At 47.1% G+C, this 19,901-nt stretch overlaps 1 protein-coding gene across 1 annotated transcript; it reads left to right on the top strand.

The window, feature by feature from the left end:
• The first annotated feature begins 612 nt into the window (after positions 1-612).
• Positions 613-14,967, top strand: Kcnmb3 (potassium calcium-activated channel subfamily M regulatory beta subunit 3). The gene is made up of 4 exons (NM_001104560.2): positions 613-934; positions 8,340-8,513; positions 12,773-12,971; positions 14,026-14,967. The coding sequence occupies exons 1-4, from the start codon at positions 873-875 to the stop codon at positions 14,308-14,310; spliced, it is 720 nt and encodes a 239-aa protein (NP_001098030.1). The 5' UTR covers positions 613-872; the 3' UTR covers positions 14,311-14,967.
• The last annotated feature ends 4,934 nt before the right edge of the window (positions 14,968-19,901 follow it).

Raw genomic sequence — 19,901 nt, 5'->3', positions numbered from 1 at the left:
CTCCATGACTTAGCAAGTCTGCTTTTTTATAGCACCCAGTGCTACCTCCCTGAATTCTGATCCTCTTGCTTTTTTTTACCTTCTGAGTGGAAACTATTGTGTCTTCGATAAAACTAATTAAAAAATTAAACTAATTAATATTATGAATATTAATAATAATAAAACAATGTATTAGTGTGTGTGTGTGTGTGTGTGTGTGTGTGTGTGTGTGTGTGCGCGCACGGGCACGTGCACACACAACCTGTTCAAGCCCGTGTGTGGAATTCATGGAAGGACATGGAAACCAGGCTTGGCCAGACAATCTTTGACCCACCAAGTCACCTCACAGATTCGTAAACCTATTCTTTTATTTAGAACAGACAATTAACCAGAAAGGGCTACTATATTGAGCCTGTACTGTAACAATTTTTGAAAAAAAGAGAATGTGTCTGGGACAGAACATTTCCTCTTCTTATACGTTGTATATTAGGTATGTCTGTCCCCAATTACACAGAGTCCCTGGGGGCTCAGAACTTTCCACAGCCCTTTTGGTCTCTATGACAATGCACCTGGTGACTTCAGAGGAAACACGGGTGACAGGCAGAAATAGGTGCCAGGCAATGCAGAATTGTTGGCTGTAGAACCACCCAAGTCCTCCATGAGCATCTACTCTTGAGCTCTGCCTTTCGGCCAGGCTGCCTGAGTTCCCACCTCTTTAGGAAACTTCTAGAGGCCCGGCAGATCTAGATGCAGCAGGGGTCCTGATGGCTGTGGCTAGGCAGGGAGTTGGGAACTCCCTCTGGGACTCCACTTCCGATGATGCGTAAGCTTCCTGAGCTTGCAAAGGGCACATCCCAGGCGAGGAGCATCCGATCCAGCCAGCCCGTGGCCTCATGCAGCCCTTCAGCATCCCGGTCCAAATCACACTACAGGGTGGTCGGAGGCGCCAAGGGAGGTAAGTCCCCACCTGAATCTCCCATCAGTGTGCATCCTGTCCAACAAGGCCAGCGCAGCTATAATACGGCAGGCTGAAAGCTGAGTTTGGTAGGCGCTTTGAGGAGTCCAACTTGCAATGCCTGTCAGGTACCCCCAACCTCCACCCCACCCCCATCTTTGGTTGCTAGTTTGAGACAGGCTCTCGTGTAGTCCAGGCTGGCCTCAAGTTCTCCACACAGTTATGAATGAGCCTTCTGTCTCCTCTTCTCCAGTGCAGGGACTCCAGGCATGGACCAGTGTACCTGGATGCATAGGTGACATAGGCGGGGTGGGCTGTGGATCCCAGCACTCAGAGCAGTGTCCAGCAATACATCTTCTGTATGAAGGAATGAAGAAATGGCACAAGCCTTTGGTCCTATTGCTGGAGCCTTAATCCTCCAGATCAGGATTCAGGTTCTGTCTTCCCACCTAGGCAGCTGTATGACTCTGGGTCTTTGCCCCTCATCTTATCCTGCACTAGAGACGCTTATCTTTGTATGCTCTAGCAAGAGGTGCCTTCCTGGAATTCTCTAAACTAGACAGGTCTGCATATCTTATGTACATCATCATCATCATCATCATCATTATAACTATTATTATTTTGGGTTTTGTTAGTTTGGAGGTTTTGCTTGTTTTGTTTTCTAGTTTTGTTTTGTTTGTTTTTGAGACAGTATCTCATGTGGCCTGGGCTGACTGAAAACTCACTATGTATTTGATGCTGACTTTGAGCTCCTGATCTTCCCGCCTCCACCTCCCAAGTAGAGATTACTGGTGTTAACCGCCCAACTATGCTGAATAAGTGGGAAGTGAAAAAGATTATTTTAGGACCTTTCTCCTCAAAGCAGAAGAATTTTGAGGTTCAGGGATGTGGGGCCTTGAACTCCTGTGCTAGGGTTGGGGCAGCAGTGCAGTCAGAAATGGGCAGAGGAGAGGAGAGCCATGCCAGGCTTTTGAGATAAGATATTAGAGAGGTTCTGGCATGTTCATGGGACGGGGACATCTTGAAGCCAAGCTCTCCCACTACAGGAAACGTGAATGCCTTGTTAGTGCTATAAGCAGAACTCGGAGCTGGGTACCCACCAACCTCCAGTTTTAACTACCTTCCTGGGTATTTTGTTTAGGGCATGGAGGAGAAGAAGGAGAGGCAGTGGATGGGTTGGGGGTGGGTTCCAGGCTGGTAGAAGGGCCAGATCACAAAGTAGAGAGGCTCTCCTAGCTCTGAATTAATGCTTTTACGAGCAGATCATTACAGCGAGCGGCTTCGTGGTAGGAGACCGAATAGCAACCAGCCAGCAAGTGAAAATGAAGACGCTCCTCATAACACAAACAAGAAGGAAGACAGTCCAGTCAGTCCCCAACTCACCCCGGTCTCACTTTCATTCCTGAGATGCAGAGTTGAAGAGCTGCCCTTTGTGCCCACCCTGAGGTTGGTGGTAGCTTTTATCAGCCTCCTTTACTATTTCAAAAAAAGTTGCTAAGAACTTTTGTATTTACAAAACAAATGCCCAGAAAGGTTTGAGAAATGCCCCAAACCTCCTTTCAGTGGAAACAAACTTCAGGGAGGTGGCAGTTGAATACACAAGCCCCTCGTCACAAATACATGGGGATCCTCATGAGGTGAACCATGATGCATGCCTAAGCTACAGGGAGTTCTCGCATAGTCCAGATGTCAAAGGGCAAGGCTGCTGGTTTCTGTCCCAACCACACCCAGGCAAGCTATGGAGCTAGGGCTAGCCTATTTGTGCTGTTAGCAACTCAGTTTGCCTCAGCCTGAGAAGGTGGCATGGGAGCTTCTGCTGTGCTCTGGTCTGATTGGAAAGTCACCCTCTGCAGGGAGGACTGAGCAGAGAGGATTGGGCAGAAAGGATTGGGCAGGGAGGACCAAGCAAGTAAGACAAGGCAGGGAGGGAGGAAAGGACACAGAGGATACTGGTTGATGGCTCCAGGACATCAATATCCCTGGTGAAAAAAAATTAAAATGCTATTGACTCATCTCACTGACTAGAAAACAATGAGATCTTCTTAATCACTCTGAGATCCTGGGATTAAAAAGTGCTTTTAATACCACTGAGTTCAGCCCATACAGTGCTGTTACAGTGTCAGAAACTGAAGACAAGCCAGTGATGTTCAACTCTGAGGATGCAGGCAAGAACCGCATGCCTTACCTGACTGATGGACTGAAATCACAGGGAGCTTACAAATCATTGCTAATGGCATGGGGATTAAGTGGAAAATACGGGGTAAAGAAAACTATCTAATAAAACAACTCTATCTGATGTGATCATATTTTCTTAAAACAATATGAAGACAGGAGGGGTTGGGGATTTAGCTCAGGGGTAGAGCGCTTGCCTAGGAAGCGCAAGGCCCTGGGTTTGGTCCCCAGCTCCGAGAAAAAGAACCAAAAAAAAAAAAAAAGATATGAAGACAGGAATAATCCAGGAACCGGACTGTACTTAAACTGACAAACTTGAGGAGCTGGAGAGATGGTGGAGTGGTTAAGAGCATTGGCTGATCTTTCAGAGGACCAGGTTTGGTTCCCATACCCACACAGTGGCTCACAACCCTCTGTGACTCCAGTGTGTGTGTGTGTGTGTGTGTGTGTGTGTGTGTGTGTGTGTGTGTGTGTGTGTGTGTGTGTGTGTTTCTCTGTCTTTCTGTCTCTGTCTCCGTCTCTGTGTGCACACTCATGTGCCCTTGGAGCCTAGAAGAGGGCATCCTAACCCTGAGAGCTGGAATTTCAGTCAGTTGTAAATTCTAGTCTAACATTGGTCCTCAGCAAGTGAGCCATACCAACTCTTAACTATGAGCCGGCTTTTGAGCACTTCAGCTTGCTTTTGTGACATTTTGACTGACAACTTTCTTTATGTCTGTGTCTTAGATTTATAAGAAATTTAAAACAATATTATCTCCTTACACCCAACCCCTTCTCTTCCTATCTCTTATGCAGTCTCATGTAAACGGGGTCTCCAGCTCACTGTGTAGTCAAGGGAGAGCTGCCTTCTTTCCAGCCCTAACCACAGGAATTCCAGGCCTGGGTCTCTGCCTCCCTACTTCTATTTCCTTTACCCTCTGATTTAAACATCTTTAACCTCCCTTTCAAGAGCCAAATGGTCTACAATTTTGATATTTGTAGGCCCAGATTCTTGGTTAAAGTTTATTATAGTCTTAGCACTTAGGGGGCTGAGGCAGAAGGATCAGAAGTTTAAGGCCAGCCCTGGTACACACAACCACACAGAACCAGAACACGGAGCACGAACTCCCTGAGGATTGCCACAAGTTTATAAAATTCCAGGGACAGTTGGAATTTCCTTCCTCTTCCCAACATCCTGTTATAAAAAGGATTCTTCTTGTGGTCACCCATCTAAGGGTGTGTGCATTGTGTCTACCCTTCCCTGGCACTGAATCTCAGGTCCTTTGAGGTCCAGGCTCCCCCTGAATGGCACATTAATCTTTACTTGGCTAGACCTGGGTGTGATTTCTGTCTCTGTCATTGTATAAACCTGATTGATACACAGAAAGTGAAGCTTTACTCTGCCTTTTGTTCTTTGTGCTCTTTTTAAAAAACAAAACATAATTTTGCCCAGCCTCAAACTCATGGTCTTCCTGTCTTTGCTTCTGACACCATGCCCAGGCTAGGGTTTGGGTTTTCAAGTACCTTTAGCCCTCCCACCCTCATTTTTAAGCTCTAGTCGGCATTGACCATGTGAGGCAGAAACCCATCGCTTCCACAGTCATAAGGTACTCGGGTGACTCCCCTTCTTCCTCATCTGCCTGCCAGCCTCTGCGTGCACTGCAGAAACCACCCTTTCTAAAGAGAATCTGCACGCAGATTTCCAGACCTTAATGATCACTTTCTCCATGGAATCGAGTCCTCACAGTGGAGCTCTGACTGTTGGCCTCCTGCAAACACTCGGTATTAAGTGGGAAGAAATAGAAGAGACGCCTCAGGACACTCCTGCCCCTACTCCTGACTCTTGTCAGAGTCTGACGGGTCTGCTGTTTTCCTGCAGTTGGCCATGTGAGTCAGGTATAAGAAGCACACAGACAGTCTGGGGAGATGGCTCTTGGGGTAAATTGCTTATCTGAATGCAAGAGGACCCATGTTTGACCCTTCAGAACACACACCAAATGCCAGATGCTGGTGGAGCCTGAAGGAGGAGGATCTCTGGGCTTGCTAGTTGGCCTAGCTTAACCCAGGAGCTCCAGCCCAACCCATTGAGAGACCATGTGTCAAGACATAAAGTGGAGCAGGCTGGAGAGATAGCTCAATGGGTGAAGAATTTGCCATGTAAGTGTGAGGACAGGAGGAACCTCTAGACCCCATGGTTTAAAAAAAAAAAACAGCTGGTTCAGTGGTTAGTGCCCGTTACCCCAGTGTTCTAACAGTGAAATGGAAGGAAAGCCAGGAATGTCCCCAGAGACTCCTACTCTGGCACATGTAATGGTCAAAAAAGAGAGACACTGTCTTCTGATTTTCTGATTCCATATGGAACTGTGCACCAAAATGGCGCGTGCACTTTCACGTGCACACGGGTGCACATGCATGAATGCACACACAGAGTTTTTCTTAAAGAATTTCAAGAAATTAAAAATTCCCAGGAAGGGCTGGCAAAATACCACACCCAATAACTTGAGTTCAGTTCCCAGAACCCACATGGTGGAAGGAAAGAACTGATTCCTGCAAGTTGTCCTCTGGCTTCCATACCAGAGCCATAGTAGGTATGCAAACCGATCCTCATTACCCAAGATAAATAAATGCCTCGCCCTGCCCCCAATCAACCCTATCAAGCAAGGCTTGCTGGGTCCCATTATCCATAGAGATGTAGCTTCCCTCAGGGAAGATTCCCCACCACCACAGCCTGAGATGCCAGTGGAGAGAAGTCAGAAGATGAGATCGAGTGTGGCGTCTGCTTTTGGAAAGGGCCTTTGCTGGGCTCAGGATTTCATAAGCGGTTTCAGCAGACTGACCTGAGTTTCCACACTTGGCACTGCATTTCTCTGGCTTATGGTTTTCTGAAGCCTCTTAAAATGAAAAGACGCTGGACATAAATAGCTGTTGACCTTGGGACATAGAGAAACTGTGGCAACTGGAGGACACAGACCCGATCACTGGGAAATCAGTATGGTTTGGGCAGCTTGTCCGCAAGCAGGAACGTGGCTCTTGTGATGTTTTCAAAGGGCAGAAATGAGCATTTAAATGAGAACTGTCATGATTCTAAACAATACCATCTTAGAAAAACCCATGGAGAGCTGTGTGGCTGGATGCTGCCCATGGCTGCCATGGTGTGTGGCCCTGATGGCCTTTACCACTGAGCAGACACCCCTGGGAAGAACTCACCACAGCTCTTGGGAGAGGAGAGGTGAAAGGAAGCAGAGTAGATAGATGGGAGAAAGTGCTTAGTTTGCAGATGGAGGGATGGGGAGTGGGGATTAATCCTGTAGACCAGGCCACTTAGGTGACTGGCAGGTAGGGGAGGGGATGACGACAAGAGCAACCTCCTGTCTCAGGTCCTCTTCATCCATCCTAAACGTGGCTTCTCCATTCATGTTTTCCAAACAGAATTCATGAGCATGTGGAGTAACCACATTCAGAGAGCCATAGAAATCACTGAAAGATGAACAGGCCCAGAACATGAATCACATAGGACAAAAGAGCCACAGCCAGGAAATTGTCTTGGTCATAGATAGGCATCCTGAGATGTCTCCAGGAACTGCAGTCTCTACTTGGTAGTTTCTCCATTCCGCCCTCCCTTTCTTCTTCCAAAAAAGGAATTAAGAGTGTTTCTGCGTGTGTGTTCCTCTTTGTCCTTATGTGCACCTATGCGTGCAGGTGTGTCTGTGGAGTCCAGGGTGTTGGATTCACTGACCTAGAGGCGCAGTTGTGAGCCTCCTGATATGAGTGCCAGGATCTGACACTGTCTCCAGCAAGAGATACGTGCTCTTAACAGCTGACCAGCCCCTCATCTCTCCTTTTATTTCCTTTTTTTATTATAGGGTCTCATGGAGCCCAGGTTGGCCTCAAACTTACTCTGAAGCCCAGGCTGGCCTTGAACTCCTAATCCTCCTGCTTCTATCTCCTGAGTGCTGGGATCACACACATACACCATCGTGTGTTCTGCAAGGAGAGTAATCTAAGATAGCTACGCTTTCAGTTTTAAGTGAGTGCGTTTATCACTCATGTAGTAGGCAAAGGTAAAAGAATGACAGCAAGCAAGAGGTAGCCTGAAAACACCATCCCCTCAGGGGCTTGCGATACCCAGAAGAGTGGGCAGAGGACACCTGCTCAAGGCAACATGCTTCGAAGTTGAACCTGAGAGGTTCCAGGTGTGGCGGTATTCTCTCCATGGATGAGCCTTCCAGCTTCCGGTTCCCATCAGACATTTTTATGTCATGGGACAAACAACAGTAACCTTTTTTTGGAAAGGTTTTACCTTTCAGGGGCTCTGGAAGCAATGAACTTTTTGTTTGTTTTTATTTTCCTGTATATGTGTTGTATAAGTGTGTGTGTGTGTGTGTGTGTGTGTGTGCATATGTACGTGGAGGCACTAAAGCGATGCCCTGAATGGTTCTGCATGAGCTCTTCCATAGTATTCACTCAACCAAACCCAGAGCTTACTGATATGGCCACGCCTATGGACAGCTTGCACTGGGACCACCCCTCACCCCTCCCACCCTCACCCCCCAGCTCCCACCCCCTCCCACCACCCCCAATTCCCCCACTACCTCTGCCCCAGCCTGGAATTATAGGCAACTGCCATGATTACCTAGATCTACTCAGATTTAACTGGGATCTAGAAACAGGAATTCGAGTTCTTTAATTCTTTATCTACTACATTTTCCCAGTCCCAAACTGTGCACTGTTTTTTATAGTCTTAGCTATCTACCATTTGCCCCTTTCTCTAACACGGACATAAGGAACAGCCTAAGGACTCTTGGAGTGTATTTGATTAAAAAATCCAAACTTAAACCCAAACCAAACCAAAACCAAAACAACAATAACAACAAAACAAAACAAAACAAAACAAAACAAAACAAAACAGAAAAACTAAAAACTGGACTGGGAGAAGGGAATCGTCCTTGCTCTCAGAGTCCATTTTCAAACCTTAAAAAAAACAAACAAACAAACAAACAAAAAACGAACACACATGATGACTTGGCAATATAATATACATTATGCCACACTCAGTTTTTTATATCTTAAAAAATATTCAACAATGTATCATTTTAGTTTATTTTGATAGCGCCGGTTCTCAGATCTGAGCATGGGATCTGGGGCAACGCAGGGAACCTGCTTCTGACTTCAGGGAACCAGACTTAGGTTTGCCCGAGCTCAAAGCTGGAGCTCTCTCAAACTTACACAGCATCCTTTCTGGCTTCCCCCAAAGGACAGCACTTCCGGCCTCAGGCATAAGCAATGGAGATCCCCTGAAGGTGCACCCAAAACTTCCATCGAGCGCTGGTGAGGACCGGGCCACGCTGCTGGGCATCGCCATGATGGCCTCCTCCGTGCTGATGTTCTTCCTGCTGGGGACCACTGTGTTGAAGCCCTTCATGCTCAGGTGAGACACGGGCTCCCAGGCGGGTCCAGCTCCGCACTGGAGTTCATTCGCGAGCACACCCTGGAGAGCTTGCCTGTTCGTGCTGGAGACAGTGGTGGTAGGGGAGGTGTGGAACTCCCCGGTGTTCACAGTCCACCGGTTCTTCTGCACACGGTTGCCTTACCAGTTGAGATGGATGTGGTTGGTAGCAGAAAGGCACTTCTGCTGGAGAATGTCAGCTGGCGTGTGTAGTACAACCAATTAATGCTTATCCCGACAAGCTTACAAATAAGACTCCGACTATGGTTTTTTTTATTTGGTTTTGACAATTCCCGGAGTGGGGGGTGTCACCCTTAATCTACTTTTCTAATTGCTCGCCTGGCTACCTCCCCAGTAGTGTACCGGAGATACTTGCTCATTCTCCTGGCCACGTGCTCACCATCCCTCTCTCTTCAGGGTGGCTTCCTCCCCTCTTCTCCAACCAGATCACTCAAAACCTACTTCCCTCCAATCCCTCCAGTCTATTTTATTTAACCAATAGTTCTAAATCAAGGATCAAAGTTTGCACCACACAAGCTTATAACTGTGAGGTCTAGACACTTGGGTACAGGATGTCGCATCACAGTCCAACAGAGCAAATCTCCACAGGCCTTTTCTCAGGTACCAGGGACAACCTCTGCCCCTGCTCAGCCTGAGGACTTACGGAATCTTGCACCTACTCGCTCCCTAAATTGCTGTGCCTCCTAGGATGCCCAGAGCCTACTTCACTCCTGTAACCAAAAGGGACTGTGTGACCCTCAGTTGGACATTTGTAGCTGGCTCTTCATTAGGGTTCTGGCTTTCTTTTCTCCCCCTTTTCCTGTTAATCTTCTCACCTTAAAAACAAACAAACCATGAATGCATGCATGGCCTGTGTCTGAGCGAGCTGAAGAAATTTACACACACCCCTGCCCAGATTCAGAGAGAGGGAGAAGAGGTGTGAAGGGGAACAGTTTTGAGGAGTCAGTTCTCTTCCTCAGCCATGGGGGTCTTAGGGATTGGACTCAGGTTTCAGGGTTGGCGGCAGGAGCCTGGACGTATCTCCTCAGCTGGAATTACAGGAGGCTTTGGGCTGTTAAGTACTGGGATTTAAACACGGGTCTTCCCCAAGAAGTAGTGTGTGATCTGAACTGCTGAGCCATGTCTCCCGTGCCCAGCCTGCTTGTTTAAACATGTGATGTAGCAGGGGCACAGTTGCAGGATCTCTGTAGTAAGGAGTGGTGCGGGCGTAGCCTGAGCATCCAGTGTTCATTTCTGCCTCAGCATTCTCCAGTCTCAGGGAGCAGTTACGGTTTCTAAGGGTGACAGTCTTTCTCTTCACCCCTCATCTCATCTTTCAGACAAGGGGACAGAGAACTGGGGGAGATCGAGCCGCAAAGTCCCAGAGAAGTTTCACTTCTATCAGAGGAACTATTGGAGTCAGTTTCTTTAGGGATTCCATCCCTGAAGCTACCCATTCCCCAGTAGATGGTTTGCCTTTCTCTTTTTAAAACTTCGTGATTTTCTAAAGCTTTTGATTCTTTGTGAGTTTCACATCATGCACCCCGGTCCCGCTCATCTCTCCCATCCTTCCATATCCATCTCATCCTTGCAGCTTACACACACACACACACACACACACACACACACACACACACACACACACACACACAACAGACAGCATCTTACCATAGAAGCTCCAGTGTGTCTGTCACACTGTGTCCCACAGGGTATCCCTCTGTCCACACATCTTCACTTGCAAATGTTCATGCGTCACTGGTCTGTTTGAGGTCTCTGGCTTCTGTGACATCATCAATACTGGATCCTCTTTGTAACGCCTGGTTTTCCTCTTGTTACCCCGTGTCACGGAGATCCTACTGTGTTGGATCAGCAGGACCTGTCATTTCACACATCTCAACAGTTCACAGATGGTACATATTTTGGGGTGGGCCAGTTCAGACTCCCAGATTTGGGCCTGGGGGTAGCTGAGCTGGTCAGCCCACTGGCTCTCCCGCTCTACTGAGGCAAGTCTTGGTGAGGCCCCCAAATGGCCATTGGCAGGTGGCAGGGGTCAGCTCTCCTACTCTCTTGCCTACAGGGTTGGCTCATCCATACGCACACCACCAGAGCACTTTTCACTGTGACACCCAGTCAAGGTTTGAGGGCCCACTCTCCCAGATGCTGCAGCCTGTGAGGCGCTGGGCCAATGCTCCGACTCATACCCTCTGGACTGGCTCACCCATACCTTTGCCATCAGGGCAAGCTCCACTGTATTGCTCAGGCAGGGCCCTGCCTCACAAATGCTACAGCCAGTGAGGAGACAGGACTAGCCGTCCCGCTCTCACAAACCCAGGGTCAGCTCTCCAGGCTACTGCAGGTAGCAAGGGTAGCAGGGGAAGACATCAACCCTGTACCTCATGACAGAGAGGGCAGTTCTGCACTCTCACCCTCAGGGTTGGCTCACTTGGACTCCCTCCACCAGGGTCAGCCAGCTCTGCTGTGCTGCTCAAAAACTCTGGCTCAGGACCCTGTGGACAGCTTTCCTGAGTGCTGGAAGCTTCAAGAAGCAAGTGGCAGTGGTGGTGCTGTTACCTCCGCTACCCATGGCAGATGAGTGATGAGGTCAGCTCTCCCACAACCCCAGCTGCCAGACCAGCTCCACTGTGCTGCCGGGTGAGGCACTGGGTCTACTCTCCCTAGTGCTCCCTCTGGTAAAAGATGGGGCTAGCTCGCTAAGCGTCCAGTGAGGGGCTGGGGCAGTTATACACAGTCCCTGGACATCCCCATGTTCTCTGATGGTGATATGAGCCATAGACCCCCACCACTGCACAGCCATGGACTCAGACATGACCTCAGTGGCAGCTTGGACTGGTCCTCTCCATGGTCCTAGGTGGCTGGACTGGCCACTCACAACAGACAATTACTTTTTACCCTTGAGTCCCCAGTTTCATTTCCATGCCCCCCCCCAAAGATTTATTTTTATCGGATCTCAATACAAATGGTTGTGAACCAGCATGTGGTTGCTGGGATTTGAACTCAGGACCTCTGGAAGAGTAGTCAGTGCTCTTAACCACTGAGCTGTCTCTCCAGCCCACCCATCTCTCTCTTAATGTTCAAGCTGCTCCACTTGTCTTCTCTCCTATTTGACCACCACATATTTACATAGTGCGGTGGCTCCTGTGGCAGGCTGGCATGGCCATTGTGCTGGAGGGTGCAGGTGTGTGGGTGGCATGGTAGTCAGCAGGTCTCTGTCCTTTTCCTCTGGTGCTGTGCTGCATGGCCTGGATTTGACTTTATGTCTTTCTCTTTTAATTCAGTCCAGAATCTCATCCTGTGGGATGGCACCACTCAGTGTGGGCCTTCCCTCCCAATCCAGTCTAGAAACTTCCTTACACATAGGTATGGTGCCGTAGGTATCCTAGGTATCCTAGGTATCCACAGTGTGTTCTAGCTTTCCTTCTGTTGCTTAGGTACAGGACTGACTTTCCTACTGCTGTGATAAAATACCATGACCAAGGGCAGTATGTGGAAGATTTATTTTGGCTTATGGTTCTACAAGGATAAAAGCAGGGAGGCATGGTGGTAATCAGGTGTTGCGGCAGGACCAGGAAGGAGAGATCATATCCTCAACTGCAAGCACAGAGGTCGGATTCCAAGCTTTGATCCTTAGATTCTCAAGGCTCACTCCAGTGACATATTTCTTCTGGCCCGGCCACACTACGACATCTCCCTACACACAGTACCGGCCGGGTACTCCAAAGGCCCACTCTCACCAGGAAGATGGTGGCTGCATCTAAAGTGACCGCATGAGAGACGGTGGGTTATCCAATGTGACTCTTGGTGGCTCAGCAGTCAGGGTAATGATACGCAGTTCATATCTCCTAATATGTGCCTCTTAACTACTATTAGTTTAGAGATTCTCGGGCCTCAGCTCAGACCTCCTGAGCTAGAATCTCTGCAACACTGGAATCCACACTAGTCAGTCTTGATGCTAACACATAGCTCTAGGGTTGATAGTATTGTGCCAGGGCTAACAGAGAGGAAATACACTCCTAGGATGAGAACCGAGGCAGACGCCACCCAGCTCTTTTCCCATCTGTGTCCCCGACTTTCCCTGACCAGGATGCGATGTTTGTGCTGACGTATGTGACGGGCAAGTGGCTTAGCATGCCTCAGAATTCGGAAATTGATTTTCCAGTAGCTGCCTTTAGAACCTAACATCCGTACTTAGGAAAAACATTTTTCTTTTTTGAATTTCAAAGCTCTCCCAGAGAAGAATCAAACTGCACCACTGTCCACACACACATTGCAGATGATTGGCTGGACTTTGCCTTCACCTGTGAGGGTAGCTGCCAGGGCCAGGGGACATACCCTTGCCTGCAGGTGTTCGTCAACCTTAGCCACTCGGGACAGAAAGTGCTTCTCCATTACGATGAGGAGGCCATCAGGACCAACCCCAAGGTAATGTGAATTTGACAATTAAAACTTCTCTGCTGCCCTTACATAGTGCTGTCCTGAGCAGGAAAAATCAGTTCCCTTCTAGTGAACATTTACTTTTTTGGAGGGTGCCACATAACCCTGGATGTTTCCAAACTTAATGCAGCCAAGACTGGGGATGAACTTTGGAAGCAGTGGTGGGATTGCCATGATGTGTTATGAGCTGAGGACTGAACTAGGCAGGGCTTTGTGCACACTAGTAGGCTCGACTGAGAAAAGCTTCAATTACCTCAGAATTATGTTCACAGCATCACGGTCAGGATAGGTGAGGCTGAGAGCAGTCTTGGAAAAGACATGGGGCAACCAGAAAGGAGAGGCACATTTCAGTTTCCTTGCTTGATGTGAAGTCCTAAACGGGAAATGTCTCCTCCATATTGTAGCTCTGGTTAAGAATGAAATCAGTATCCATTCAGCCACACGGGTAATTCTTAAGGCATTTAAAGAACTTTTAATTTAAATAACTTATACCACTAGTCCATGTGATTTATAGTTCACAGGTAGACTTAACTCTAAATGTTTCATTAGCTGACATGCTACAATTTAGTGTTGTCGGTCACTAAACACTTAATCTCATGGCTTCTGGTTTTCAGTTTTGGATGTGGCCATTTCTAAAATCATACATTAGAAAGCGTGTTTGTAGGCATGCATGTTATGGTACATCTCTGTGTGTATGTGAGCATGCCTGCCATGCTGTGTGGAGATGAGAGGCTGGCTCACAGGCCTCAGGTCTCTTCCATGTGAAGCTGGGCCTAGAACGGATGTGGTGAGGCTTGGCAGCGAGCACCTTTGCCTGCAGAGCCATCTCCAGGGCTCCGTCTCTCACATTCCCGTAGTCCCCTCAACATGGGAGCCCAGATATGAACAGACATGGTCATTTCATTCTGTGTGCTCCTGCCAAGCACACCCCACCACGGTACAAAATGAGCATGTCTCTCTTCTGCCTCCTCACCATAGTATTAGCCTGGAGCCTTAGTGCTGGCCACTGGTAACAGAGTTTTTCCCTCCTCCAAACTCCTAGTGCTTTTACACACCCAAGTGTCACGGAGACAGGGATCATCTGCTCAACAGTGCCCTGGACATCAAGGAATTCTTCGATCACAACAATGGAACTTTCCCCTGCTTCTACAGTCCTGACGGGCCCCTGGGAGTGGTCCTGAGGAAGTCTGGCCACAAGGTTGTCTTTCACTGCTTATTTTGGCCTTTACTGACATTGCTGGGAGGCGCTCTGATTGTTGGTTTGGTTAGGCTAACACAACATCTGTCCTTTCAGTGTGAAAAGTATAGAGCAGTGGTAAGAGCTTAAGCAGGAGCTAGAACACATCCTGCGGGCTGGCGCAGGTCTACACTGTACAGTGTGGCAAAGAGTCAGGGAAGGAACAGAGAGAACTGAAGAGGGAGGTCCCACCTCTCCAGTTCCAAGATGCTCCAGATGAAGACTTGACCACTGCCAGGCAGACTTGTGATCCCAGCCCTTGGGAGGCAGAGGCAGGAGGATCAGGTTCAAAGGCAACATACTGGGGTTGAAGAGTATTCCCAGGCCCTGGGTTTGAGCCCCAGTACTAGAAACAATCATATCTGCTTACAGACCTGCTGTGTGAGGGCAAAGGCACAGCTTTCCACACGAGAACGTCTTTAAATGTTGACCATTTTCTATTAATTCTAAACAATATGTACCGTTTCAACAGTTTTTCCAATCTCCTTCACACAAGCCATGGAAGCAGTCTTCTCCTCATAGGCAAAATTAATTCAAGGCAGGTCTTTATGTGACTTAAGCTCTCCGGCAGGGGAGGGTAACAAGCCACTGCTGAGTCTGTCTGTCCAACACTTAGCAGCTAGCTTATGAGGTTCACATGAAAACATTTCTCACAGGAAAAAAAAATATTAGGAGCTGGGGAGATGGCTCAGTTGGTAAAACATTTGCAGTGCAAGCAGGATTACCTGACTTGTCAGACACATTAAAAAAAAAAAAAAGCAAACAAACAAAACAAAGACAAGGACTGAGGGCCAGCCCTGAAGTTGCTCTGGTCTCCGCACACCTACACATGGACACACACACACAGATTCACAGCTAGTAGTTCATTACTACAAGTAGATAAAAGCCACCAAAAGAAAGCCCAGGCCCACATTTACTGCAGTTGGTTCTTCACACTTCATCCCAAGGGGAAAACCCACTCTTTACAGTTGCTCAGATATGGCCTTGTACTGCACCAGCTCTTTTTACTTTGTGGCATCATTTTCTACTTGCTCCTTTCTGTCTCTGCTTGGTGTGGGAACAGGAGACATGGCTACAAGTGTGAAGTTAGCTGTAGCAGAATCCAACATTTACCTCAGACAGCTCACGCTCTAGAATGGTCCCATGATGCATAGTCAGCCTCCTGTAACAGTCAGCCGGGGCCCTGGAGATGGCTCAGTGGTTAGGAATGCTCGTCTCCCTTGCCAAGGACTTGAGTTTGGTTTCTGGCACCCACATGTCGGCTCATAACCACCTGAAACTTCAGTTCCAGGACATCTAACCCTCTTTGGCCTTTGCAGTCAGTACATGCATGCAGTGCTCATACGTACATGCAGGCAAAACAGTATATACATAAAAGTTTAAAAAGCCAACAAAGTGACTCCTAAGTGTCACGAGACTTCCAACAAGGCCTAGATTAAAGTGAGTGTATGAGCTGAGGAGCCTGCTGTTTTCCCAAAGTACCTCAAGGTGTCTTTACAGTTCCACACATAAAATGAAAAACCCTTCATTATAGACAACGGAATGAGACTTTTGAAACAACTTTTGCCCTGCTGGTGTAATCAAGCCACGCTTGACTCTAAGCCCGTTGAAGGACTGTTCGTTATTAAGTTTAAGTCACGATTCGTGAAGTGGGTGGCTCAGTAGTGTAGCTGCTATAGACAATGGGTCCGGTTCTCTCACCTTCTGTGGGTGGGATGAGCAGGCTTTTTCCAGGGGCCAGCCCTTGGGAATGTCGCTTTTGATGATCTTTAGGCATAAAGATCCGGGGTGTGGAACAGCAAGTTTAGTTTTGATAACTTGCAGAAGTGATGCAGATACTGTGGCTGTGAAACCCTTGCACTGAGCTGAAGCAGCCCACTTGGTCATCATTGGTGGCAGTAGAGAGCAGGTAAGCTCTGACAGGTCTCTCTCTGCTACCCCACCCGCTAGTCCCTTGGCTAACTGATCTGCTCTGTAAAGGTTGTGAGTGTTGCCTTGTACAGACCTCCCTATAATAAAATCCTAAAATAAAATACATGTGTGCCGATATTTTTTTAAAGCTTACCAAAATCCCATAAGTGGAGATTCTGTCATTTTCTCAAATTAAAGATTTCCTAGTAAATTTGAGTTCCAACTTAACATAGATTTTGTGCTTCCCCTACCATCCTCATCACTGAAGCCCCAGGTGTGTTTCATCGTCACAGAGGCTTTCCCCGAAGACAGAGGCTAGCGGTTCATCCCACGGAAGACAGACGTCAAGGTGAGGAACAAGGACAATTTGACATTCAACACGTGGCAGTCCAGCAGGCTGAGCTGTGAAGCGGGAGGCATCGACGCTCATTCATGTATTCTTACCAAACGCATCCCAGACTCTCCTGCACCGCGGATAGAGGGAAGGCAGTTTGCTTCTAAACAGATGCTATGTATATTCTAGTTTTCAACAGATGTGAGAAAACAGCCTGTTTCCTACCCACTTTTACACATATGCGCACACCTGCATGTATGTATGCATATGTGTGCTTAAAATACAAGAGTGTCTAATTCTGTTTTTCATGTTCAGGCCTCTGAGTTTTCTTTTGTTTTTACTACTGGGAATTGAACCTAGAGTCTTGTGGCAGGCACACTCTACCACTGATACTGTGAATGCATACTAGCCAAGGTATTCGATAATAATTCCTTATGCTTTAGAGAAATTAGCATTCATCTCTCTGCTACTCATTGCCAGGGCAGAAAAGAAAAATAAAATTGGTCCAGTTTTTCTCGTCTTTGTTTTTATGGTTTTTGGAAACAAGATTTATTTGTGTAGGCCTGGTTATGCATGAACTCACAGAGGTCCATCTGCCTCTGCCTCCTGAGCACTCTAAAGGTGTGCCCTACCACACCTGGCTTGACTCAGATTGTCAATCAGGTGTTCTTGGTAATTACAAAACAAAGTAGACTGTTCATAGTAACACTAGTTTGCCTTTTAAGACAAACATCAAGAGGGATTCTCAGAGCTCTTGGCTTATACCACACAGTAAGGACCATTTAGATACAAAGTAAGTTTTCTTTTGGAATGAACAGACTATGGTGCAGACACTGACAGACAGTGGTAATTAGCACTGTCAGTCTGTGCAGTCTCAGGCTGAACCCCTTGCTGGGAATAGTATGACAGCAGCTCATCTTTGTGAGCTATAGTCATCTATATTCTAAGTCAGGTTTGCAACCTTCCTAATTGTGCCTGCCACCCTTTAGTACAGTGCCTCATGTTGGGGTGACCTCCAACTATAAAATTAGTTCATTGCTACCTTTTTACATTTCAAATGTTATTCCCTTTCCTGGTTTCCTGTCTATAAGTTCCCTATCTTCTCCCCCTCCCCTTCCTCTATAAGTATGTTTCCCTCCCCTCCACCCACCCCCCTACCGCCACGCCGACATTCCCTTGCACTTGGGGTCCAACCTTGGCAGGACCAAGGGTTCCTCCTTCCACTGGTGCCCAACAAGGCCATCCTCTGCTACATATGCAGTTGGAGCCATGGGTCTGTCCATGTATACTCTTTGGGTAGTAGTTTAGTCCCTGGGAGCTCTGGTTGGCTGGCATTGTTGTTCTTATGGGGTTGCAAGCCCCTTCAGCTCTTTCAGTCCTTTCTCTAATTCTTCCAACAGGGCTCTCGTTCTCAGTTCAGTGGTTTGCTGCTGGCATTCACCTCTGTATTTGATATGTTCTGGCTGTGTCTCTCAGGAGAGATCTATATTTGGTTCCTGTCAGCATGCACTTCTTAGCTTCATCAAGCTCATCTAGTTTTGGTGGCTGTATGTGTGTGTGTGTATATATATATAGGCCACATGTAGGGCAGGCTCTAAATAGCCGTTCCTTCAGTCTCTGCTCTAAATTTTGCCTCCATATCCCCTCCTATGGATATTTTTGTTTCCCCTTTTAAGAAGTGAAGCATTTGCATTTTGGTCATCCTTCTTCTTGAGCTTCATGTGGTCCGTGGATTGCATCTTGGGTAACTTGAGCTTTTGGACTAATATCCACCTATCAATGAGTGCATACCATGTGTGTTTTTCTGTGATTGGGTTACCTTACTCAGGATATTTTTTAGTTCATTCCATTTGCCTATGAATTTCATGAAGTCATTGTTTTTGATAGCTGAGTAGTACTCCATTGTGCAGATACACATCTTTTTTTTTTAAAAAAGATTTATTTATTATATATAAGTACACTGTAGTTGTCTTCATACACACCAGAAGAGGTCATCCAATCTCATTACAGATGGTTGTGAGCCACCATGTGGTTGCTCGGATTTGAACTCAGGACCTGTGTAAGAGTAGTCGGTGCTCTTAACCACTGAGCCATCTCTCCAGCCCAGATACACATTTTCTGAATCCATTCCTCTGTTGAAGGGCATCTGGGATCTTTCCAGCTTCTGGCTATTGTAAACAAGGCTGCTATGAACATAGTGGAGCATGTGTCTTTGTTGGAGCATCTTTGGGTATATGCCCAGGAGTGGTATAGCTGGGTCCTCAGGTAGTTCAATGTCCAATTTTCTGAGGAACCTCCAGACTGATTTCCAGAATGGTTGTACCAGTTTGCAATTCTACCAACAATGGAGGAGTGTTCTTCTTTCTCTACAACCTTGCCAGCATCTGCCGTTGCCTGAGTTTTATATCTTAGCCATTCTGACTGGTGTGAGGTGGAATCTCAGGGTTGTTTTGATTTGCATTTCCTGATGACTAAGGATGTTGAACATTTCTTTACGTGCTTCTCAGCCAGTCGATATTCCTCAGCTGAGAATTCTTTGTTTAGCTCTGTACCCCATTTTTTAATAGGGTTATTTGGCTCTCTGGAGTCTAACTTCTTGACATTGCTACTTCTTAACTGTAACGTTGCTACTATTGTGAATCATAATGTAAATATTTGTGTTTTTCAATGGTCTGAAACCCCTGTGAAAGGGTCGCTTGACACCCCCACCCCCAGGTTGAGAACTGCACATGAAGAAGCCTTGTTGGGTTGAGTTTTTCTGGGGCCAGGGTTAAAGAACACTAAGAATGGTTCTATCTAAAGCCTCTTACAAAGACTCTCAACTTGCTCAATGAACAAATGGAGAGCAGCAATCTGGCTGAGAGGAGAGGCAAGCTCATTGCACAAGTGTGTGCAGTTGTCTTTTCATAGTCCTGTGCTCCCCAAGACATTAAAGTGTCCTGCTCAAAACAATGTATTGTTCTTAGATTTTATTCAGCTGAGCTAAGTCCAAAGACCAAATGACAATAGACCATCAGCTGCATTTGAAGCATGAATTCTTGGGAGCCTGGTGGAGGGTACTGTATTCTCAGCACTATGAAGCTAAGACCAGAGGATCTTGAGGCCAGCCTGGGCTACACTGAGACCCTGTACCAACAATAAAATGACAAAACCGTATAAATCCCCCATCATCACCACAACAAATTCCTTTGGGTTCCATAATCACATGTGATTTCTAGAAACCACATTTCTCAGCTACTCTTACGAACATACATTAAATCTATTAAAGTACTTTTTTTCTTATGAACCAACAGAAATAACTACATTGGCTAATTCATACTAGAACTAAGAAGTTTAGTAGGGACTTTTTGGAGACAGTACCTGAGGCATGTTCTGAACTTAGTAATGTGGTGGGATTGTAGCCACAGGTCATCATACCCTGTTTATGGCATGCTGG

This window comes from Rattus norvegicus, chromosome 2, assembly GCF_036323735.1.
Source record: "Rattus norvegicus strain BN/NHsdMcwi chromosome 2, GRCr8, whole genome shotgun sequence".
Lineage (NCBI taxonomy): Eukaryota > Metazoa > Chordata > Mammalia > Rodentia > Muridae > Rattus > Rattus norvegicus.
This window is presented reverse-complemented; position numbering and strand designations above follow the sequence as displayed.